This window comes from Falco rusticolus, chromosome 7 (assembly GCF_015220075.1).
Source record: "Falco rusticolus isolate bFalRus1 chromosome 7, bFalRus1.pri, whole genome shotgun sequence".
Taxonomy (NCBI): domain Eukaryota; kingdom Metazoa; phylum Chordata; class Aves; order Falconiformes; family Falconidae; genus Falco; species Falco rusticolus.
In genome coordinates, this window is record NC_051193.1 from 15,092,522 (window position 1) to 15,118,437 (window position 25,916).

At 40.4% G+C, this 25,916-nt stretch overlaps 1 protein-coding gene across 4 annotated transcripts in view; it reads left to right on the plus strand.

The window, feature by feature from the left end:
- Positions 1-25,916, plus strand: part of FBN1 (fibrillin 1) — a 157,632-nt gene that overhangs the window by 7,848 nt on the left and 123,868 nt on the right. For all 4 annotated transcript variants that reach the window (XR_005105389.1, XM_037395159.1, XM_037395161.1 and 1 more), the window contains exons 3-6: positions 6,727-6,809; positions 7,716-7,814; positions 14,846-14,941; positions 16,534-16,629. Coding sequence is in view for 3 of the 4 variants with exons in the window: in XM_037395159.1 (XP_037251056.1) it covers positions 6,727-6,809; positions 7,716-7,814; positions 14,846-14,941; positions 16,534-16,629 (374 nt within the window). In the remaining variant the exon portion in view is untranslated. The remainder of the gene's footprint in view (positions 1-6,726; positions 6,810-7,715; positions 7,815-14,845; positions 14,942-16,533; positions 16,630-25,916) is intronic.

A 25,916-nucleotide genomic window follows, 5' to 3' on the forward strand; every position in this document is an offset into this window, starting at 1 on the left:
TCTTCAAGTTTCCCTCTCTCATTTTTTTGCTGGAGGACATCAGAATATCCAGTGATGTTCAGCTGATGTTTGAAACTAAAATTTGTTTCCTTTCAGGAACACTTTTTTCCTGTCTCTTTTCTTCTTCTTTGTTTTTCCCTCTGATATTTCATCTTTTTCTCTTCCTGTATGCAGAGTAAATTACCAGTGGCTGCTAGGGGCAAGGTGAACTAAAACAGAGTGGGATCCTGTCGACAGGGTTTTCCTGTTGCCTTATGGCAGGCATGCCTGTAACTGGCCTTTTGAAAACACGGTATCACTCTCCCAGCAAGGAGAGAGGCAGAGGGTAGGATACAGTAGTGTGCTGTGAAGGGAAGAAGAGAAACGCTGCTCACTCACCTAAAATACAGTGCTTTCCTTTTGGCTACTGGAAGATTTAAAACACCAGTTAGTGGCGCTGCTTAACACCTAAGGGCGTTCACTGACAGGTGTGGCTATATGCCAGGTTTATGAGACTCCCTAAATGCTGATGTTTGCTCCAAGGTGGGGATGGTAGATAGCACTGGCTCATCCTACAAACTCTGGAAAAGCCTCGACAAGGGGCTGGCTAGCATTGGGGCTCGGCTGGCCAGCATGCCCCATGCCGGTCCTTGCACTGCTGCTCAGCTCAGCGCACGGTGCAGGCTGGCGGAGGTGCTGAGCTTGCTGTGTGCTTTCTCTTCAGAGACTGTTAGAAGCCTGCCTCCATCCATAGCCATTAGCAGGTACATGCTGAGTGTGGTCGGTGGTGCTGGAGGTGTAAACTGGTTTCTCCCTGTTCTCTTGCTGGAAGTGATGTCTGGAGAGCTGAGCATTACCCTAGACCACAGTTACATCTGTTTCTGGTGGGATGCTATTTAGTGCTACCAGGGTTGAAAGGTCCTATGATTTCTTGTCCCCTGAATGCACTTTTTTTTATTAATTTTTAGAAATTACCTGCTGGATCCCTCCTGTTTACCAGCTGTGCTTGTCTGGCCCAGCAGATAGTTTTTTTGGTGGTATACTTGCACTTTACATGGTTTGTACAGCCACGTAGATGGGGTGTCGAACTGGACCCACTGTCATTCTCAAGTGGAACAATAAGGGAATATGTGCCAGAAATGCGTCTGTTGCTGGCGATGAATGAGAACAATGCCTGGCTGTCAGGTTAGATGAGCCTGTCCCTGCAAAAGACACTGTCAGATTTTCAGAGCAAGTGTGGAAGAATTCACTTAATGTCAAATGCTGTTGTTGGATTGCTGTATTTAGCTGTCACAGTGTGATGGAAGTTAGGGTTAGAGAACTGTTCAGTATTGCTGCAGGAAACTTGCATGTCATTTTGAACTCTTGACTTGCACGTAGGCTGGAGCCAAGGATACCCATAGAGCTGCTCAGCATGTTATTTTTTTAGTTGAACCGAGCCAGGATTCTGGGACAGCAGTATCCTTACTGTTAGAGTGAGAAATAGTTATCATATTAGGCTCTCTGCATGGCACAAACATCCAGGCTTACTTATTGCATGATAAAAATGAGTATATCAGATGCAATCCTTTGTATGTAAAAATATATAATTTGCTTAAAAATGCATACTTATCCTTTATAGGATAATAGAAGCTGAATTTTGTGTTTGCTTTCGGAGTCTAGCATTGTTTCCTAGATTTTCCTTGTAAATGACTGAAATAAATAGCTTCAAGAGTCCTCTTAGTAACCTTCACTGAACGACAAAAATGGGCACAGTGACTAAAAACATCCTGTTTTCTAATATTTAGCTGAACAACAGAGAAGCAATCCCTGTTTAAAGTATTTGGGGTAGCTGGAGTTGAGGCTTATGCATGTTAAGTGCAGACCCATGTCGATGGTTTTTGCTGTAGTCCATCCACCCCTCCTGGAGGAGGGGGCAGGCACCAGTGCAGCTAAAGGAGGTTCTTTTGGTATTGACCTCTAAGTTGTGCACTAAGTACCTGGCTTCTGTCATTTAGGTGGGGAGGGACCTTGGAAGGCCGTGTGGTCCAACCCCTGCCCAGAGCAGGGTGAACTTAAATTGCGTTGCTCATGGCCATGTCCACTAAGGTTTGGAGTACCTCAAAAGGATGGAAATTCTAGATTCAGTGGGAAAGCCGAGTAAAGCTCCAGCAGAGTCAGCAGAGCTGGGCCACTCCATGCTTTTAGCATTTACTCTGAGGTGCTGAGAAATTTGGGAAGGTACATAAAGCTGTTTTACAGCAGAAGGTATAGATCTGATTGTGTGTCTCTGGAAAATTACTAGTAAAAGCTATTCTTCACATTGTGGAGCCTTAGCTACTACTTCTTAGTGCATTGGTTCTATCAGACTTAGACAACTGCATTCTGAAGACCAGCATACCGTTTTTCAGGTGCAGTTTGTCATTCATTTTGACTCCCAGTGCAAGCATGGAAGCACCGCTCCGATTCTATGTGGAAACGATTAGCAATTAATTCTAGGTACAGTTTTAGCAGGTACCAGCATTACTCACCAAAGAAGAAAAATAGGCAAAGGTTTCTCAAAAAGTAACCATTGGCTGATGATTTGCTTTAAATTGTATCTCTTGTGACAGAGAGTTGGGTCCCTACGTTATGTTAAACATACGCCTTCAGCCAAACAATTAATAAAGGTCCTTCATTAAACATTTTCTTGCAAGGAAGAAACCCTGTGTGTTTTCCTAGGGAGAGGAAAAGTGAGCTGAAGGAGCGATTGGAAACCCTTCCCAGTATCCCTGCAGCTCACCTCAGTTGTGATTGGTATTCAGCTGTCTCTTACTCTTTCAGTTGCTCTCTGCCCACTTTATCTGGCCTCTGTCTAATATGAGACCCACGCTTTGGGTTTGGTTCAGACTGGGTCACACCAGGGTGGCTTGGTGCATGGCAGTGCCGCTGACAAAATTTCCGCCTGAAGCCTTGCTGCCAGCAATGCCAGAAACTCTTCCTCCCGTGGGAGCTGCAGATGGGCAACACTTTCTTTGAGAGAGGGCTGTAATTTCCTCAAGAGGTCACAGGCAGGGCAGAGCGGGGATGTACAGAATTAGCACACCCCCCCGGGCAGGCTGCAGCACAGGGCTCCAACTGTGTCTCTGCCAGGGCCCTGGAGAGGACAGCCACGATGCCCCTGCCGTGCCTAGGCTGGGTGGCATTCCCTGCTGCCAGCTTCACACAGGGCTTTTGAACACTTCCCTTGCTTCTCCGGCTCTGGCGTGCTCTCACTGCCCGGTTGTGCCTGATAAGGAGGCACTGCCAAGCTTAGCATGATTTGCTTCCCATCATTTTACATTTGTGTGCCTGCTCCACAAATCCACCCCCAGTTGCTGGCTGATCGTGAATTTAGGAGAGCCAGGCAACCATTCATCCTTGCTGAGCCGGGGCGTTGAGAGCTGGAGTAGCAAGGAAGGGATGGACCCAGTTGGTTCTTTTGATGGGACAATGTCAGTGTTGCCCTATGGAGAAGGGAGATCATTAATTAGAGAATGCATGATGGGCAGAGGCTGTGCTGCAGCCACAGGACCTGGTGTGCCCGTCTGAAGGAGCCGATGCTGCAGTCCTGCCCGGGGTCCATCCCCACACGGGTGGAAAGGACACACAAAGCTTTACTTTGTCATGGTGGTGCAGGTTCCCCGAGGCTGTTCCTGAAGAAGAGTATCTTCTAGTTTGGTGCTTGCAGATGCTGTCAGCCAGACCTGTCATTCTCAAGCATTAGTCATCAGAATTTCCAGATGAACTTTTTTTCTCTCTGCTGTTCTAAGACTTTTCTAGTTGATGGCTAATGTCTTTTGATAATTATTCAACTCATTTTGCTATTGAATTTGTACTTAAATATCATTAATCTGAGACATAATTACTTGTTTGTTTTGGACGTCTTTGATGAAACTTTGGGCATCAGTCATACTGCCTCTCAGCACCATACCATTACAGAAATCCTTTTATACTTTACGAGTTTGTAAGTGACTCTAAAAGTGAAAGACTTGTCTTTTTTAAATTGCAATGGGAACAGCTTTGTCCCTGAGGTGCCGTCTCCCTCTGGGCTTTGGAGTGAAAGGAAGGTGCTGTGGGCACTGCAGGTGGCTTGGGCTGTATAGATGCATTTGTGCTTATTTTACCGTCACAAATCACATTTTATAACCAAACTTTGCTTGTAGTGCTGTTCAGGAAAACAGTTTTATAACAATATAAAATGCTTCTTTAGTATTCATAGCCTATAATATCAGCAGGAAAATATGCTCTATTAAACACAACAGTGGGTAGCTGTTTAAGTACCATGGTTGACCCTTTACAATTTGATTGATGGTTTTCGTGATTTTACATGAGGTAGATTGTTATTCCCTTGAATACTTTTATTTATTTATTTTTCAGGATTTAATGCCATAGTGTCTGATCACCTCATAAATATCAATGAATGTAACCTTCAAAATGAATTCTTTTAAAAGACATTTTACAAATAGGCAGAAGTAAAGGACACTCCCTCCCTCTCAAAGAAGTAACATTCAGACCTTAATATAGGTTTCTTTTATAAGCTAGACAGCAGCTTTCTGAGGAAAAAGTGTTCCACTGGAAAATGCACTTGTCAGGCTCAAAGTGTTCCATGGAAGTACAATTTGATGACTTTTTTTTTTTTTTTTTTTTTTTTTTACGAAGCTAAGCTTGCTGCATCCGAGTTGGAGCTTCTTGGATGTACAGCCTAGCCTACCCGGTGGACAGCTTCGAGGCTCCCCGGGTCTCTGACTTCATTGGATGCTGGCTCATCTAGGTTTTCAGAGCCCCATTTTGGAAATAGATTTTAAAAATCGGGTTTCCCCGTGGCACAGAAATCTGCTTCTGACTCTTAACTCGGACCAGATGGTCCCCAAAGCCATGTACTTGCTGAGACTGAAATTTGACAGAGTACCTAAACATCACTTTATGGTCAGCCATTTATAGATTCTTACCAACCTGGATCGGAAACGGGTGGTTTATGCCTGTAGGTTTTAACAGGTAGCAACAAACTCATTCTGTCTGTCTTAATAAGTTCCGTTATTTCTTGTGACTGGAGAAGGTGAAAAGCAATCTTACTTGTCTGCTTGCCAGTCTTACTTGGCAGATGATTGTGGAGCAACATTTGGCATTGATGAACAGGGAACTCTAGGAAAGTTACATGGTTATAGCCCTGCAGGGAAGTAGCTGACATTACTAAAACTGAATACATTGGAATTATATGAATAAGACTTTGAGTCTGTAACACCAGTTTGCAGGAAGGAGAAAGGGCCCTGCAACAAGTCCAGTTGTGTTGCTCACGTTCACCTCGGTTACCACTTTGTATTATCCAGAACCAGTGGAGGGTAATGGCAGTGTCTGCTTTGACTTCAGTCGTTTCTGGCCAAGCGCGTAAGGAAAAGACTAGATGTCACTGAAGTTAGTGTAATCAGAATACTTGAAACTGCATTAACAGTGCAGATCCCTAAATAAATATAGTATAAAAGTCCTGTTAGTTAGGAAATGAGCATAAATAAATGTTTGTATATATCAAGATTGTTTGTCTTAAGTTGCCTCACCATATGAGGTAACTGTTGTTTACTTAGACATTGCAATACTAGGGATGAAGAACTTTCTGAAAGACCAAGGACAAAATAATAATAGAAAATCTTTCCTAAAACAATAAACACTTTAAATCTGTCTCTAATCTGTATATGGCATTTTAATAAAGCAGATTCTAGGAATTTTATAGCTGGCTTTAGTTGCATTAATCTATTGAGTAATTGTTCACAATATTAATAAAGACTGTAAAATTTTGCTCTGATAGATTTCTTAAACATACAATAAAAGGAGGTAGATTTTCCCATTTCTAAAGCTATTCTTACTAGCTTTACTTGCATAGATAGATGTATTAAATAGGACAAGATAGATTAAAAAAAGATCTGTTATCTGTGAGGGGCATAGAACCATTTCAACTTTCATATTTTTTACCAATAAAATCATGACAGGAGTAGTGTCACATCATGTCAGTTTTCAATAGTAAACTCTAGTGATATATTTATTTGAAAGGGTAAATATGAATGAGAGGAATGGGTTGAAAAGAAAAACTCCTATGGATCCATCATGTAAGAAGGGCAGTAGGCCCTTCGTATTCATTTCACAGGACCCCGTCTCTCTACATGCACCCACATCCTTGATTTTTTTGGAAAGTAATTTGTGCTAATGTAGCATCGGCATATTGTGGCTCATTTATTTGGCTGATGTCATGGTTGATGTTTCACTTGTACATACATATAGACATAGTTTTGCTCATGGACAAAACAGGGAACAGTAAAAGTGCTTCAGAGTAAAGAAGAGAAAGCAGCCTGAAGCTTAAACATTACTGTTCAAAGAGCACTAGGTTTCCTCTGTGTTCACTAACGGTGATGGATGTGATCCCTCATTTTGTATTTAAATGGGAGATTAGCTCAATATTCCTGTATGCTCCTTTTCTAGATATGGGATGACATGAGACAAGGTTTACCCATTCTGTTCCTGTTGCTCAGATGTTACTGATTTGATTTGTGTTTATAATGTAATCTTCGATTTGTAAAAGTGTATGTTACGTAAAAAAACCAACATCCAAAGGCATCTAGTTCTGCTAAAAACATACAACACTTCTAGATTTAATTATTGAAATGTATATTGTAGTGATTTACTTTTTCCCTCTTTATGCCTCTACTTTTAAAACATGTTTCTGAGTAAAAAGAAGAATTTGTCCTTTTTTTTTTCCAGACCAAATGTGTGTGGATCACGTTACAATGCTTACTGTTGCCCTGGATGGAAAACTTTACCTGGTGGAAACCAATGCATAGTCCGTAAGTTAATGCGGTTATGTGTTATGACTGAGGTTTATCTTCGTCCCTCTATGTCAGGGTATTTTTAATTGTATACCAGAACTGAAATGTGTTTCTATACAATTTCAATAGCAGCTGCACGTCATTTCTTTACCATTTTAAATATATTAAGCTAATATACCAAGTTTTGTGGGCTACAATACAGTGATGTGATACCAGTATTTAACAAAGGATTAATCTCATCCACATGTTCTGTTTAAGTCTGTGGGAAAGGGATCCAGGGTGTGTGTGGACTCAGGAGCAAGTAGCTGTGGAATATGTTAATCTATTTAGGTAAATGGAAGGAGGCAACAGCATTGGGCCAGCAAGTGCATTTTCTCTGCTTGTTTGGACCATATCCCTGTAATATCTGTGTTAGGGATATAAATATGTATATACATACATCATAGTGCTGTATGCATGCTCACGTGTAATGGTGCAGTTTACCAGAAATATTTGTTAAAGGCACTGTGGCTAAGACTGGTAAGACTGCCTCCAGAGATAGCAGGCAGTGTGCTGTCAAGTGGGAGTTACTATGCTTTTGTGTGTCTGGTGCAGAAATAAAGGGAGCGTTGTAATGCTGCCTCAGTGCCATCCTTCCTCCAAGAGCAGTCCAGTGGACCACAGTTTCACTTTTCCAAGGAAATCTCCCTTTATCTAGTGTGGCCTGTGGCATGTTCCCAGACCTTTTCATAAAAGGCTGTGAAGGTCTGTCTCCTATAGTGCTGTAGGTGAACAGGAAGAACTGTTTTGGAATCTGTTGTTTGCAAGTTAATGAGTTTGTAGATATTTATGTTACGGTACTGAGTGCATATTTTCTATCAGGTGTTCTTTGTGTATTTGGGGTTTTTGAAACACATTTTAAAGGCATTTATGTTTTCTTTATAGCAATCTGCAGACATTCCTGTGGGGATGGATTTTGCTCTAGACCAAACATGTGCACATGCCCAAATGGTCAGATAGCCCCCTCCTGTGGTTCAAAATCAAGTAAGTATTTCTTCTGTGTCTTTGATACTGCTCTTTTGAGTCTGTGAAGCTACTAAGATATGTAAGATAGTTCAGTGGTCAATATTTAAGACAAATAATGTCTGAGTCACCAGACATACTTTTACCATAGGAAAGAAAGCATAGCCTCCTATGATGAAACTGAAGAATTACCCAGAGACTAGCTACTGGTGACACTCTTGTTTTGCCAAATTAAAACCAAATTAGTTTTATTGGAAGCTATATTAATTTGCCAGGCTGTAACACTAATTCTGGTCTTCCTTGATTTCTGGAAAATACCTTACCTGTATTCAGCGCTAGACATGCACATATATACAGAAAAAAAGTTGTAACGACAGGGAGATGACTGTTGACAGCTGGCTGAATTTGGCTTGCTTTGTAATTCTGCTCTCGTTCTGGGGGTTGCTAAGCCAGACGCTATGCTGTATTTTACATACATAGGCCTACAAGTATTATAGCATTTCCTTGCAAGGCTCAGCACTTACCTTCTGAATCTAATGCTGCTGAGCTTATTCAGGTGATACTTCTGTAGGTACTAGAGATACAGAACTGGTCCAGGTTTTTAAGTGGAACGACTTTTCATCAGAAAAAACCCAAATGCTTTGGAAATGAAGCTTCTCAGAGAGATTACTTTTCCTAGAAATGCTTAAATTTCAGGTTTTCAAGGAGAGTTCCCCAGATCCAGAAAAAACCAAGTAAAATTAAGTTAATTCAATGAACCAGATCACTCAATGACTAATTTATGAGTATCTGATATGAAGTAGAAATCCTTCATTGCTTGGGATAGTATCTCAGTTCATGTCTTGAGATGCCGGCTGTGAAGTCCACTGTATTCTCATTTGAGTATGGTGCCTGTCTCTTAGAATGCAGAAGATTTTGATTTTTACATAGTATGTTAATTTTCTGGGAAGAATTTTGGGGGAAACTGGTTCCCACAAATGCCTGTAACTATCTGAACAACATATTAACTGATGTCAGTGGGGGATGCACTAAGCTGAGGTCTGTAATATTATGCAAAATGGTTATCCTTTTAACTCTGAATATCTTTTCAGGCTCAATGTGTGGTCTGCTTTGCCCCTGTATTTTTTACCTTTCTATTTTTTTGCTTTCCTACTTGATAAGAGTTTTCCCACAAAACTGACCACTTCAGCTTGTGGCTTTAGCATCCTTTTCATATAATAACAGTGGAAACCCAATAACAACTGTGGAATGTAATGGAATGACATGTACTAAAATGGTAAATATTGTTCTTTGTAGTTCAACCCATTTCTCAGGCTCCTGTGATGACTGTTAGGGAGAGGCCAGCATGAGGAGAGTATGGAGCTGTGGAACTTCCAGAGAGTACAGGAAGGAGGAGGGGTGCAAAATGCTGCACAAACGTGTGTGTTGTTGTGTGTCTGCCTCAGGTTGCAGCTACTGTTTTGCCGGGTGCATATGCCTTAGCCCTGTAAGCCAGTAAAGAAAAGCATGACCTTCTTCCAAGTTCCCTTCAGGGTACAGAAGGGGAGATGTATCCCTACATCTGTTAAATATTTTGGCACCTTTGTAAAAGGCAGGAACAAGTGGGCCTTAGTATTACCTCATTAGGTTTTTTTAGGCCACACTGAAGTATTGTATGAATCAAGACTTGAAAGAAAAATAGAGTATGAGTAAAGTTACAGTTCTTCTTGTGGTTCTTTTTCTGAAATATTCTACCACTGATCTCCGTAGTCTTAGTGTTCGTTGGAGTTGCACAAATAAATGGGTGCAGGACTTTACTGCAGTATTTTTAGCAAGAAGCTTTTAAGGCCTATATAACATAGCTATTTTGGTTGTTGACAATTACTTCTCCTAGACATGAATATTCTACTAGTCTTTAGTCAGAATTACAAGCTTTAATTGGTGCTCACATTATTTTCCTTGCATTGCTATGTAGGTTTGCCCGCTTTTTGATGTTGCTTTTCTGTATACGGTATAAGTATTAACACTTTACAAACAGACAGCAAGTTGGCTTAAAAAAGATACTGTTTATATCTTGTTTAACCAGTGCAATAATTTAAGACACATTTTGTGTGTATGGTCACATCACCTTTATTTATTGAGACCAGCCAATTCTAAAAGCAAAAGTGTCCTAAGCTGTTGTAGGCTGAAAAGACTCTGCTGCCTCTGTGCACTCTTGTGTAATAATGTTTATGACCCAGCACCTCATTAAGACTTACAGAACATACATTTTCTGTAAGCCATTTGCTCCGTTGGCACTGTAGACAAAATCCAGGAATATGTCTTTACACAATAGACCACAATTGCTATGATCTGCTATTAGGAAACAAAGTAAACAAACTTATAAAAAAATCAAAGGGTTACTGTCAACTCCCATTGGTAACAGTTAGCATTTTTTCAGAAAATGCATTCATGAACTTGATTTTAATTACATGTTCTAACAAATGAGAAAAAAGTCTTATTACAAAAATTTAAAAAAAAATAATAGATGATACAGGTTTGTCACATTCAAAATGCAAATAACAAATATGTGTGAAAATGCTGTGATTTCTCAGGATTAAATGTATGGCTTCTGAAATATGAGATGTGCCTGAGCTGACTTTTGGATATTTTAGGTTACATGTGTCTTTAGTCCTTAAGGAGTCAGGAGGGGGCACAGGTTTTATAGCATGCGCAGCCATAGGCAGAAACTGAATTCATGGTGGCCATATAGACTGATTGTCTGCCAGAATCAAATAATGCAGTTTGGAAAGCTTGTGGACTGGGAAGCAAAACAAAGCTTTCAAGTTTGATTCTTATGCAGGTCAGTTGTTGGGACTTTTCTGGTTATGAGTCAGCTTTAGGAATCAGATTCGTGGTTGAAAAGATCAGCTGGTGGTTTTCTTTGCAGGGATTTTCATGACATCAATGAACTTGCTGGCTGCGTAGTGGTTATTCCTGTGTAATTAGTGAATTTTTGGATATGCTTACAGTAGGCTCGGAGATAAGATTGCCATGTGTGGAGGCATCCCCCCTGCTGGCTCCGATGTGTGGGTGGCTCTGACGTTGCAGGTGCGCATGTGGGGAGATGTCTCACACCCTGGCCATGCCAGCCCTGTGGTGGCTGCTCCGCTGCTGCCCCCCAGACAGCCCGGGCTATGGCTGCTTTGGCATGGTCTGTTCGTGCTGCAGCCGTGCCCCTGTTTGTGTTGCAGCCGTACCCTGCGATCCCGCCATGTTTTTGGAGTCACTGCTCTGCCCCAGTGGGAGCGGGTGGGGGAGGTGACTGAGGAGGAGGGTCTCTCCTCCAGCATCAGGCACCCCCTGTGCCCCCAGGGTTGTGGGTCAGGTGTGTCTCTGAGCCCAGCCGCTGGTTTTGCTCCCAACCTGTCTGGACAGCTTGGGCTGGTGTAAACACGGGAGGTGTGTGCTGCTGGGGCTGTCTGTGAAGGATGGGAGCGGCGGCAGGGGCAGCAAGAGCTGTGGGGTGCTGGGGGTGGCAGCTAGTGGGGACAAGTGTCTGTGCTCCCCCGGCAGGCCGGTTATGCCTGGGGTGTAAAATGGGGCCTGCTCTGCACCCCCCGGGTGTGCAGCTTCAGGGGCACCAGCCGAGAGCCGAGGTCTTCCTCAGAGAGCCGAGGTCTTCCTCAGAGACCGTGAGCTGTGGGGGGGAGCTGGAGCCTGGGCCCTTGGCTTCGCGCCCCGGGCTCCCGCTCCTCGCTCCGTGGGGTGCTGTGGCAGATTCCGTTCAACAGCCGTAAAAACTGGAGCTCGGCCCCTTCCCTTATATCCTGCTGCTGTCAGAGGTGGTAAGAGTTCTTGGATTTTAAACATTTCCAGTGTTTTCAAGGCTGCCGCGGGTTTTCTCAGCACCTGGTGCAGTGCTGCAGGCCTGTGTCCTGGTGCCAGCTGCCATCTTTCCTGAGGCAGCCACCCGACAGAGAAAGCACGCGGAGCATCTGGGATGCGATGAGACCGTCATTCCTTGTTTACAGCTCCTGGCAGGCAAAGCCCTGCGTCATGCATGGCCGGGGTTGGGAGTGTTTCCTCGGCGGTGGCACGGAGAGGCGTGGGGCAGCCCCTCCTGTGGTGCCCGCCGGCCCTGTGCGCCCTCAGCCCTCGGTGCAGGGCTTTTCCTGCCTGCGGATCGCAGACCCTCACACCTCACATTCCTTAGTTTGGGATTGCAGAGTAAGACAGCGTTTCGTTTGCATTTTGTGAGCTGCCTTTCGTTTGCTTGGTGAGCTGGACGTTTCCTGAGCAGTTGTGGGGTGATTGTGCTTTTGGTGTGGTGAAGTCCTCGCTCATTTCTGCTGAGGATTTATGTAAAAACTCAGGAACTTGTTGCTTAAGCACACAGCTTGTTATTTTGCTTCCATCGATGACGCAAATGTTGCCTGCACACAAAGTGTCTGTGGATGCACTTGGTCTCGCAGGCTCTTTTGCAGGTTTATGAAGCTATGTTCCTGTAGTTATTCCTGTTTTGATTTCAGGCTTTTCCAGTGCAGACTGCTTACAAATCGGACCCAAAAGAGGACAATACTTGATTAAAAGCAATAATCTATTAATGTTGTTAACATTTCCTGTGCGTGCCAAGCTAAGGCAAAGCTATATGCATTGATTTACCAGCATTATTGCTAATTCCTGTGCTTTTTCCTTGAGTATCTGTCAGTGTGATACCTTGGAACAGGTTATTTCATTTACTGGAATATCTCCGCTAACATTAATGGAATTGTTGATATAGCTGAGAAAAGAGACTCTGGATCTGCATTAATGTGCTACTTTTCAAAAATGCAATCTTAAAATCATCATCTGAGTGCCAGACAGTCTTCACATGTGTTTCTATAAACTTTTGGAAGGGTAATATTTCAGAATAGTCTGTATGATTTTGGAAATACTATTTTCAACATTCTCTCAAAAGAGAGCAGAAAATAAATTATTAGTTCACTGTATGCCACTGATTTTCTTGCATGATAATAAGGGAGGAAGCTCACTAATTTGAGTGGCTCATTTTAATAAAGATGACTGGGGGTCCCAGCAGTCTCCCGTAATGATTTTAGTTTTAGAAGGAGGAAGAAATATTTTACCTTGAAAAAGTTCCTTTAAGAAGCAGTAAGACAAAGTATGGAAACTTTGTGTGTGTATGTGTTATGTGTAAAACTGCTGCTTATCCCAAACCGGGGAAATATACTTCACTTTTACTTGAATAAACAAAGTGAAAATCATCATATAAGCTACCGTTAACCTTTTTATCTCAAATGTAGTTCAGACTATTTAAATGGCTTTGGTCTTCATGTGGGAATGGAAATTAGCTCTTGGCATAACTCACTCTAATTGAAATCAGTTTGTGGTTTTTAAGTTCCTTCCCTGCTTGACAGATGATATCATTTCCTATGCTTTTTGTAATCCCCTCTGTTTTTCTAAGATTGTATATTAAGTTGAACTACACATTTTAAAGTAACTATATACCTTTTTCTGACCTACTTAGGACATTGTCCAAAAATCTTCACCAGATATTCACTCTGTATTTGCAGACAATTTTACTTTTTGTTGAGGAATGTTAGTACATTTTTGTTGCCTGAAGTACTGAAGTACATCCAAAGTAGAACAAAGATGTATCATAACTATTAGACACAGAAGAAATGTAAGACACAGTTTTTACTTTTATAATTGAAGAATTAAGAGTACCAGTGTTTTAAATGCTAGTTTGTTTTAAAACCTTTCTCCAGCTGCATGATTAACTTCTATTCTATGGATTGATATTGCTATGGAAGGCAATACAGTTAAAAATATTAATTCTACTTGAAAATAAAAATAAAATTCCCATTCACATACTTCTGAACTGTAAAAAGCCAAATGATGCTTAAGGGCTTTGTGCAACAGGAAAAATTCAGTGGTTGGCATGGCACCTGTTAACAACACGCGCTGGCGGGACACGCAATTTCTATTTTGCAGTCCTGAGCGTTTCAGACCGTGTGGTGTAGCTATCTGGTGCTCCATCACCATTCCGAAATGCTGATCTGACCGTAATCCTATCTGGGGAGGAGCCTTTCATGTGGTTCCTGTTAAGGGGGAAACCATTTCCCGGCTGCTTATTGGAGTGCCGGCCCCGTGCACAGCTGTGTCCGCCAGTGGGACCTGTAAGGAGGACTTCGCTTTGTCAGGAGCCCTGCCCACTTCTCTACGCCTGATGAAGAGCCTGACATACTTGAAATCGCTCCTGATGTCTACTTAAAAAATGTCTTTGTCCTTCTTACTAGAAAATGCATAGAAAATTACATAGAAAAATGCAGCACAGACTTTTAAGTGTTACTGGCATGGGACTGGAGCTGCATGTTAATCATTATAAATGGTGTGGCTGCGGCTGAGGAGAGCGTCTGCTGCTCCCCCGCCTCTGCTTCTTGCAGGAGAGGGTGGTTGGCTCCGGGGAAGCGTTGTCTGTGAGCTCCACAGCCCCCGAGTGCAGCAGCTGGCAGCAGCTTTACCTGGGAGAGCCCACAGATGGCATACAGAAAGAAATCACTCTGTTATTTTTCCTTTTCATGCAAGAAGTCCTACCCGGGCCGATCAGCTTTTGGTATTGTGTGTTGGCAGAACCGGGCTGCCTTCAGGAGCGTCCTTAGATGCTTCCCTTTAATACTGCTCTCCCCCATTGCCCAGATGATAAGACTCTCTTTCTTCTTGGTGGTATCTGCCAGAAGTTTAGTACTTTTCCCTTATTGTTGGCTTTTTCTCATTGTTGCAAACTGAGAGACAATTTCTTTATTTTTTATGTGGGTTTATGCTCATATGGAATCTCTTGGAGTTCAGTGAATAAGGGTGGTTGGTGTCAGGTTCTTGCACCATGTCCTATATTCCTTAGGAACTGTCAATCAGTATTGTTTTCTGTACTGCCATTGTAAGTGTGTCCTGAAATGTGCATCCTTGGTTTCTAATACTTGTTTATAGGTCATAGAATCAATCCCTAAAAGAAAAAAAAAATAAATCCCTTGGCAGACAGATAAGTGTTTCTGACTGGCTTGATATAACTGAGGAAAATCTTTTTTCCTTTCAAGTACAACACTGTAACATCCGGTGCATGAATGGAGGTAGCTGCAGTGATGACCATTGCCTCTGTCAGAAGGGATATACGGGAACACACTGTGGACAGCGTAAGTTACACTTTTATTAATATAATAGATATATGCATGAGGTACTGTGTACAGTTAAGTAATTCTGGGATGTGTGGGTTAGGCACCCTTTAGCACTATATTTCAACTGATTTTGACCTTGGTTTTGATCAGGTACAGTAGAATTTTACAGGAGAACACATGACTTCGTAATGAATGCTGAGTAAATTATTTCTCATCAAGACTATTAAAATAAACATCATGTGAATTCATAATAATTCGATATAACTTGATCCTGTAGTTCTCACACTACCATAATTCCCATTGACCTCTAGGGCTTCCCACTCACTAAAGCAATAGGCCGTTTTACATGGGATTCAGTTTTCATCTATAGACAAAATTAAGCTTTTAAATACAAAGCTTTATTTTAATTACAGAGGTTTGCTTCAGACTTTGCTAGTACGCTTTAGGAATTTTGCTCATTTTGATGAGCCTTATTAGCATTGATTGACATATTTGTGATTTCCTCAATCAATCCTGAGTCAACAGCATTCCTGGATCCGATGCTTGAAATCGCTCCCAAACTGACTCTGGTGGTCTCTTGGTCTTCTTGGCTGGAATGCTGTGAAGTAACTTAAATAAGGATGTAAACACTGCTTTTAACCAAGGCTGTCATGTTGCTATCTAGTGAACTATTGGTCTGACAGAGAAAATGTGTTTAGCTCATTTAATGAAAACCTTTTGTGCTCTGTCAAAATCAATGGCACACTTTACATGAACTTCAGTGGGACCAGGAATTTACCCTAATAATCTGGAAGAGGATCACATGGTGAAAGGATTAAGAATTGTATTTCTGCCTTCTCTGTGAAATATCAAGTGGATAAAAGAGGATAAATGGAAACCTCCTTTCTACTGAAGTGAACGTGAAACGGAACAAAGAATAATGTTGCTCAATGAGCATCAAATTGTATTTAAAAGGCCATTTTTCATGTGAATGTTCTATTTTCTGATTAATTTTTGAGAGCAGCTGCTTTTGGAGTTTATTATGAGGAAAACTGTGTTCTGAATCTAGTGACTGTCACACAGGGGAAGAATATCTTGGATTAACTTTGTCAAAATAGCTGCTGGTTACAGTTTGCTGTCCTAGTTAATAGCATGAATTATTTAACATCAGCAAACAGCCTTTTAATACTGGATTATTTTTCTATTATGGTAGAGGAGCAAATACATTTTTAAATTTGCTTCTGAATAGGGAAAAATCTTGAGGGTTCAGAGATGAAATTTTCTTCCTTCTATCTCCAGTCTCTACTATTTCAGTGTTTCTTTGTTGAAAGTTTGAAAGAGGTGTTATTTTGAAGTTAGGTGTAGCCATCCCAAAGATGAAGGCTCTGAGAGGTCAGAAAAGCTGTGATTTTTACTGTGTTTATATTATGCTGTCTTGAAAAGATCAATTTGTGATACTAATGAGGCCAGGAAATAAGAAAAGATTGTAAGTAGATTCTGGAAAAAAGGAGTGTCCTGTCCTGTTACGTTTACCATTTTTTACCGGTTTACCAGAGCTGGTAAAGTGCATACCATCATGTCTTTCTGGAAATAGCTCAATAAATATTAATTTTGCCTTTCATCTGATACAGCTGTCTGTGAAAATGGATGTCTAAATGGAGGAAGGTGTGTGGCTCCGAACCGATGTGCTTGCACATATGGGTTTACTGGACCCCAGTGTGAAAGAGGTATGTGCCCTAAAACAGTGGAAAAAAATTGATGTTCCAACGTGCTTAATAGTAACTTCAAAATACTTAAATAGTAATATGAAATAAAATATTTAAATAGTAATATTTTATTGCTGTCTGTGAATAAGATAAAATAGGATTAACATTCTTATAGAATACAATGTAAGGAAGCTTTACTGAAAGGGAAACTCCAATCTCAGAAAATAGTGGAGATATTAGTTAGGGAATAGCACAAATTAAGATGGTAACAGCTTTCCTAAATGGCATTTTTAATGAGAAAGAAAACTTCAACATTGATTTAAAGCCAAACGTTCAATATTATCTTCTTATTGTGATTTTTATATGTCACAAGCATTGATTGGTATGATTTTAACGGTTAGCTCTTCAGTTCATGGTAGGTTTACCAAGTGCTGTTTTCTTTTTCCAGGACAAAAATCCCCATTTATTTTACTCTAACAGTAGGGTTGTTGAGCCTTTACCTATTCTAATCTATAGTTGAATTGATTTGATTTGATTTGATTTGATTTACTTAAAAATAAATTTTAAGTAGCGTTTTTGGCAACGTGTGAGATTCATAAGGATAGAAGCCAAGAGCAGATACACAAGCAGCTGATTAAGGCCTTTCTTTTGTTTACTCTTTTGCTATGAAAATGTTCCAATAGAAGAGGTGGCAAATAAAAAATATTGATCAGTGTTTTTAGTCAAACTTCAGTTTCTAAGTCATTAGAAGAGCTCTTAGTATCTCTGATGCATTTGCTTGCCAATGGTAAGCAGCATTTTGCCTCTGGCATGTTTTGTTTTGGCAGAGTTTATTCAATTCTTTCTGTTTTGTACGGATTTATTGTTACCAATTTTAGATTTTTATTTGCCTATCCATAGTGATAATCACAGCAGTTTCCAGATGAAAACACATCTATACCAACTGTCTTATCCCGTATATGGATTTTTTTTCAGGGTTATTAAACCAATTTAATGGTTCATTTGAGAGAGATGTAGTGAACAATGTTTAAGTATAATGTTTCTGTTGATTTTTGTAATATTAACAATAAAACATTTTCATTTGTTAGAGCTACCAATTGATCTGTTTAGTTGGAATTTCATACATACTACTTATACAATAGGTTCTGTTAAATGTCTATGAACCTGGGACAGAATAGACACCAATAACCTGATTTTTTGCTTTCATGTAGGCTGTGTGCTTAGCACATTAAATTTCTGTCAGTGAGTGTGTCAGATGAATACTGCTGTCAGTGCTCCACCTAGAGTAATGGTTGGCTCTCTTACATCAGCAGCATAGGTGGGTGATGCAGAACAACAAATCTTAGCGGACCAAAGCTTTTCATTCTGTGCTATGGCAGACAGTAGAATGAAGCAGGTATTTCCTGCACTCCCTACAGCAGATGAAATTGCTGTGTAGGCACTGTGTGAAGCCTTGCCAGTTGCCCACTCAGATCTTATAAAAGTAGTTCAAACTGATGGTGAAGTTTTTCTGAAGACTGAAAAGTAGCTGTGTTGTGAATCTTGGGATCTCACTGCTGGAGAAGAGTAAGAGGAATGGAAAATTAGGTTAAAAATCCTAAGTTTGAAGAGAATAAAGGCTTTATAAGTAAAGGATCTACTGAATATTACTGCAAAGGCTTTGAATTTCAAGCAATGACTGCTTGTTTTGCATGGGTGAAGGTTCTGAGCTTTCAGTCCAGTGAGGAGGTATAAAGTGCAAGTTCAGAAGAAGATTGTTCAGTGCTTTTATGTTGTCAGATCTGGGACCAGTTTGATTCCACCTCACTGGGGCAAGTTTCAAGGCTGAAGCCTGCTGACTGTCCTGTCCCGCAGGGTTCCCTGCCTTCTGTCGGGTGGAGTGAGAAATTAGTGAGACAGAGCCATTTGAGCCAAATCATGCCGTCGTGAAACCCCATGCATGTTACTGAACACAACCGAGGTGGAAATCTGTAACATGCCTCATCCATAGGCAGTTTTTACTTAGAACATGGATTTGATTCTAGGGTTATCAATAAAAAAGAAAATATACATTAATGAGCTGTAGTATTTCTGGCTAATGCTCACTGTGGTATTGAGGCTAAATGATAGTCATATCTTCCTAGAAAACCTCTGAAATTTGGCTTCTTTCACAGAGATTTCCTGAAGCCTCTCTACCTAGCTGAGCTAATATGTTCCCCTCCTCTAAAAAGGGTGTGGTGGTTTTTGGTCCCAGAATCACATTATGCCATCAGAAAAACGTTTTCTGAAGATAACTTTTCAAGTGTAAGCTAATGTTGGTCTTAGTCAGAATAACTTGCATTGTTCAGCACATGCACCTGTGTGGTCATTAGGGAGTTGTCTGGCTGCATATGATTTTACACATCTGTCAGCTAAGAAAGAAGTCCATATTTTGAATCTAGCTTTGGAAAGTTATGTGGATTTGTGACACTCCCTGGTGGGCTTCTGATGTATATGTAGATGGATGGTATCCAGTAAATTGACAAGATTCATGCCTTGTGGAATAAAACTGTGTCTTTATTAGAAGGAGAAGAAAAGAAAAAAACTGAACAAAACCAAACCAAAGTATCTCTATGCGTTTGGGGGGGGGGGTAGTGGGGCGGGAGCAGAGTGGGGAGGGGAGCAGAGCGGGGAAGGAAATTACTCCAGAGAAATTTAAACTAACACATTTCTTGGAGAAGCAAGAGAGAGTGTTTTGAAAACACCATTTCTGGATATAAATGTAACGTGAAGTGATACGGTTTTGTGGCATGCACGTTCTCCATCTGTTTGGCTGTGGTTTGACTTCTAGGTTATGCCATGCCACAAGTTAACAGTGATGTAAGTAATTTACTGCTGCATATCATGCAGTACTTTTGTCTAGAAGCATCAATAGTAACGGTCACAGACTGTGGCATGCATGTCACCGACCAAGGAATGTTCCATCCTTTGCTGCCTATGTCGTAGCTTAGAACCGTCTTGAATAAAACAATGTTGAGGCAACCAGATTCCTGGGGGTTATTCCATTAATCTGATATGGAAAACAATTAAAATGTTGCAGGTGGTTGTAGCAAAGTTAGTGCCAGTTTCTTAGATCCAGAGACTAAGTTGTGTAGTTCTATGTCTACTGCTTTAGGTAGTTTTTCCATACATTTGGTCCATATTTGTAATACAGATCAGCCTGATTGGTATTACCTCAGTAAATGCTGACCATATGATTGTTAATGAAGATCTGTGAGACTTCTGTATAGGTCAGTAGCTTCAAATACATGCACAATGAAAGGGCTTTATCTGGAAAGATGTACTGCTTTCACAGTACAGCAAACTCCCATCAAATTTGTGGCCTGAGTATTTTTATATATTTATTCAGTCATTTTTTGAGAGGGTAGCAGCTGGCCTTGGACAGTTTTGGCGCACAGATTGCTTTTTGTGGGTCTTAGAAGTGTTGATGGTGGTATAAAACACTGTAAACATGAGCAGAAGGAATTTTTAGATTCGTTATTATCAGTGGAGTACCTCTTCATGTTCTGGGAGCGTGTACCATGTCACTGGTGGGGTATGCTTTGTCAGCTGCACTGACAGCTGTGGCGTGGTCAAAACTGGTACACATGTATCACTAGCTCCTAAGCTGGTGTGTGTGGTGTTTGGCACCTTTCCAGAGCAGGGGAAGCCTCCTGGGTGTACTGTCAAATATGTGCATGTGTATCCTAAGTACAACAGACCTGACTTTTCTGTGGGATAATGTTCATAGAAAGGTGAACGTGACATAAGCTAAACAGTAAAAGTGTAGTGGAGTTGGAAATGCTTCCTACAGCAATTTAAGACACATTTGAAATACATAGTCCAGAAAGGAAAATATTTCATGGATATTGGCTCAGTTAAAATTTGAACTTCAAGGATTCCTTGTGGAAGGTGCTGAGTTCTCTGGCTGTGATTCAGTGGTGGGCTTTGACATGCATTTAAATTCAAACCTGAGATGTCCATATGCCTAAAATTATGCAAGTGCTTAAGGGCCTTGCTGGATTTTGGTCCGTGCTTTTAAGAGTCAATTAAAATCCAAGAGGTGCACTCAGTGTTGTTTAGCATATCATTCAGTCATATTGTTAATGAAAAGAAATCACAGGTAAAAGAAAATGAAGATGCAAGCAAAGCAAAATTTCTTCTACTGGTTAAAAACTGGACGCCCCATCTTTACGCCATTTGACTTTTAATGCTGAATAACTTGAGTGAGTTACAGATTCTGCAGTTCCTTTTAGTGTTGCTGAAGGGATTGAGAGCAGAGACTTAGTTTATGTTCCCCTGAGGATGATTCAGAACATCCACAGCTCTTTTTATTGTCTGTAAAAGAGCCTAGGGGATTTAGCTGGCTATGTGAGATGCCCGCATTTGGGTCATGTGAAAACATCCCTATGTCATGCACTTTATGAAGTCCAGAGGAAAAATGATGTTAGAAGCTCAGGGAGATCAGACATCCCTATCAGATTTGGTAGAACTGTGTCTTCCAAACTTGTGCATAAAAGCTTCCTTGACTCTGTATCTGTTTCTCTTTGGACAGTTGGATGATTATACCTTAAGAAAGCAATTTCTGTATAATATAAAATTGTATATTGTTGTTATCCTTGAAATGCAAAAATGCAATGAAATGTGCTTTTCTTTTTCTTTTTGGATCCATTTAGAGGAACACAGTGGAAGCTTAGAATGTGTTACAGCCCTGTTTGTTTATTTGAATGCTTGTGACAACATCAGGGGCTCAATCCTGCTACATTTTGGAGTTCTGCCACTCGCTTCGCATAGGAACAGAATTGGGCCTGATGTAGTTCAAATATTAAAAATGTACCACGTGTGTTTTGGTTTTTTTCTGTACTCAGAATATGAGCAAATGATTGCTTTTTCTTCAAACAGAGTCGTTTCTGTACTGCTCTCTTCATGGCAGGAATTTTTTGCATAATTTTTAATTATATTTGGCCATTATTAAAAGTTCCCAGAATTAATGCCATATGTAAAAATATCTTTCCCAGAGCCTCTCTGTGAAAGTGCAGCCGCTGAAAGTGGTAGAGAGTAGTGTAGTGCTGTGTGTATTTCTTTCTAAATACTACAACGGGTAGAATGTTTTCACAAAGAAGACACTGCACCCCTTAGTGTGCCCCGTCTCTGGTATTTAGTCTAAACGGAAAGTAAATAACAAAGTGTAGATAGCAGTAAAAGTATGTTCCCAAAGCCTTATGTTGCATTTAAAGTAGTATTGCAGCATATGGTAGCTGGCAAACATTTGAATAAACTTGATTTCTGTAGCTGTCTTCCAAGAAACACATCTGTTGACATAGACATGTAGTTTCTGCAGCCCTGTAACATGAATGCATGTACAGTGTTATAGCAGCAACTAAAGGATGGCTAAGCTTGAGGGACTGCAATAAGGATTTTTGCACATCATTTTCCCCCTGAAAAATTATGAAAAATGGCTTCAGGCCGAAGATAAGGATATTTGGTCACAGACTGACGTTTTATTGTCTAAAATAATTTTAATACATGTTGCCACCCCTTGATGTTTTTCAGTTTTAAACCAAAAATTCAGTATCGGTGTCTTACATTATCTTTTCTATAAAAGAGGTGGAGATAAATGAAGGAGGAGTATTTTAATTTTTAAAACTGAAGCTGCACCTTAATGGTGTAGAAGTCAGCCTCTGCAGAATAACTCTGTGTGATTTAAGATGTTTTATAATACTTAGCCATATAATCAATAGATCTCTGGATCAGAACTCAGTACTAAGCTCAGTCTGTTACTTGATTCCAAAAAGCATTTTTAGGATCTTGTGTATGTGAAGGTTTTTATCCACTGTTCTGCACCGTGGAAGTACACCCTATAACCAGTCGTGTGTCGCTTGCTCTATGCTTTGTGCATCTCAAAATATCACATAGCAAATTTTAAAATGTTTCTTCAGATATATGCTTAAAGCTTAATCAAGATCCATAAATGATTTCAGTGCATATGGCCTTAAGTCTCTTGTGAGATGTGAGGGCTCCAGCTTTTGTACATGAAGCTGAACATTTACATTTTGTTCCAAATTGAGTTTCGATTTCAGTCAAACAAATTCAAATCCAAAGTTTTCATTCAGCTATTTGGCAGCCTTTTCTGTATTTCCATGCCTTCTTGATTGGCTGCTAAGGGCGCTGACCTTTAGATGTGCAGTAAGGTATTATTTGGACTTTGTTTTGTTTAGATCTGATTTTAGTTGTAGCAGTGGAGATGCATACAAATTTAATCACAATTTGAGGAGCCTATGTTTTGGTATAAATTATAATACAGACATTTTAATTGAGTAGCTGTGGTGTTCTAACCTGTAAGACTTGATTCTTGCATGTAGGACATTGAAGGGACTCACATGAGAAACATTGAGATCGTTCTTTTGGTACTGCAGACAGCTTTGCTGTTGAACCTGATGCCTCCTCCAGCAGTGCTGGCAGCCTGTGGTACATGTTTGCTGTACGAGAAATACAGTTCTGCTTTCTTTGCAGCCAGGGGCTGAGCCTTGCACTGGCTTTGCTTGCACGTGGTACTTGTGATCTGCCTTGTAGTGTCTTAAGAAATGAAGAGTGGAGGCCTGTGCTTTCATCAGGAGGTTTTGTTGAAGTTATATACACAAAGAAATGTCTATGTTTGTTTGGTTATGCAATGTTGCATTAATACAGATACGACTTTTATATACACAGTGCAGGCATGTAACTTCCCTGAATGGCCTACACTGCCAGATCTATGCTCTGTGGAGCTCCAGGGAGAACTGGGAAGAATCTGATGCATTGTATCAGGAGATTCAGATTTTTTTGTGTGTGTGGAAAAATTGAGGCAGCTTGTATTGATTTTGGTTGTCATTGCAACATGGTGTTGTATTTGAGGCCTTCAGAATGAGTGTCTTCAAGCTGTTCTTGCTCTCTTAGTACCATTGCAACGTGCCCATTTTTTGTAGTTTCAGCCATCTCCCAATTCCTGGGTCACTGTAAAACTTGTAGAACGTAAAATAGCTGAGCAGAACCAGTTTCTCACTGAGCTTTCCATAGAAAGCTTGCTTTCAAAATGGTGGCCCTGGGAGCTGAATGTGATACAGAGAATGAGGAAATGCAGCAGAGAACTTATTAAACAGTACCCACTTAGCTATTTGTGGAGAGAATTGTTCCTTCTTCTCTGGGCTGCAATATATTTTGATACAAGAAAGCACAGCTACCTGAAATCCTTCGATTTATTACAGTGAAAACAAATGTTTTCATTGTGAATCACCCTGAAATTTTATATGAGTATTTTCTATTCATACCTTTTTTTCTTATAGAGCTTGTAAGCTGACAATTTTTGTTAGAGTTGCAGCAGAAAAAAAATAAATATCGGTATGTATGATACCATACATGATACCAAGTTTGTGTTATGGACTTCAGTTTTTCTTTGTTTTTTAAAGTAATCTGAAACTTTCATGATGGTCGGTTCTAACAAAGAAAAGAGACCCTCTTTTAAAGTATCACAGATTATACCTAATGCAAGGATAAACTGACAAGGGCATTTCCAAGTAAAACAATTCTTTTAAATAGGTCAGCTGCAAAATGCTAATGAAAATGTGTCTTAAGCATGAGATGCTCAAAATGGTTAGTGCAATTGTTTTGTCACATGTAAGTTTCCTTGCAATGTAATTGCAACAGAGTTGATGAAATCATTGTGAAAATTACAACTTTTCTAAAGTAAACTGTTACATTTAGAAAGATACCTCATATCCTATCTCAGCATGAAAGTTGCAAAAAGTTGTAGGAAACAACTGCCTAAGAAGAGCTGTAAGGATAGTCACACTCACACTTCCAATTGCTCTTCAGAAGTTCACGAATAATGACCAAGTCATTTTTATATGGTGACAGCTTGTACAGTTTGGCACTCTAGAGAAACACTGTAGGAAAAGAAGAGAGGCCTAAATAAGGTCTGAAAAGAAAGGAACCCTAAGAGAAATATCACTCCAAATTCTGCTCTGCTGTAAACCAGAGCCTAGCTTTGCACTCCTTATCCAGAAGAAACTGCTTTTGGAAAAAGGTGGAATTTCCTTATGTAAAGAAACCAAGATTCAATATTTTTCTTTGAAAGAAGATGTACAAAGGCTAGGGATAAGTAATTTAAAAAAGCATGAAAGGTGTTAAAAGTGCATAGATGTGTACACTCATATATACACATATGGTTTTATATTTTAAGAAAAGAAATGTGAAACCTTGTAAGCACCTGATTTTTGATTGTGATCTTATACATTTACTGTGTGTCTATCACAGGTATTAGCCAGGCTAAACTAGCACAGGTAGGTTAATGTAACGGCATTTTGCTGTGCCATAGGCTTAATTTCTTTTCATGGTCGTGTAATTTAGATTACGGGTCCCGTTCTGAAGGGGATGGCCTCTGCACTGTATTCCTTGGTCCCAAATGTTTAATTTAGTGTGTGACTCTTAATTTTAAAAACAGTTTAACTCAAGTCAACCTGGCTTATGAGGTGATCTTGGTCATGTTTTATAATGGCTCTGTCTTCATCACTTATGTTTTTTGCAAAGTTTACCCAGTGATCGAGGAGTTTCAGTACTGTCCCCATTTCCTCCGTACTTCTTGGGATGAATGGTCTGCTGTGACCCTCTCATGCTTTTTCTTCCAACACAGAAGTGTTGACAGTCATAGTAAAACAGGAGCTTAGCAGAAACCTGTATGCTTGCAGTTCTTGCCTCCTTAGGGAGGTGACAGCTGGTGGCTGATGCTTTTGTCATGCACCGGTACACACAGCATGGAACAGAGCCCCTGCTCCACTGTGCTGAAGGAGAAGGGTCCTTGCTGCCATTGCAACAGTGGTAATAAATTCAGTGGCATTTTATTAGACTTAACATATTTTTTCTTGTTTCTGTATACACAGCAATCATTTAGGGCTCTTTGGTCTCAAGATTAAGCCATCAGTTTTTGTCGTAAGTCCTTTTACATTGGTCCCACTGCTTACAATGGCTCCATTGAATCTATTGGTAGATGAGTTTTCAGCAAGGATGGAGAAATCAGTTCAGGAAATCAGCAAAAACAGCCAGCACACTAAAATGCACATCTAGTATTTAGTGGAGTGACTACTACCTATCAAATAATGTATTTATTATTTTTTTTAAATAGAGCTATAACAATTACAGAAGACAGGATAATTTCTAACGGTATTTCAGCTTACAGAGTCCCTTAGGGTTGAAGAGGCCTCTTGAGATCATCTAGTCCCACTCCCTGCTCAATCAAGATTGGCTAGAGCAGGTGGCCCAGGACCGTGTCCAGCCACCTT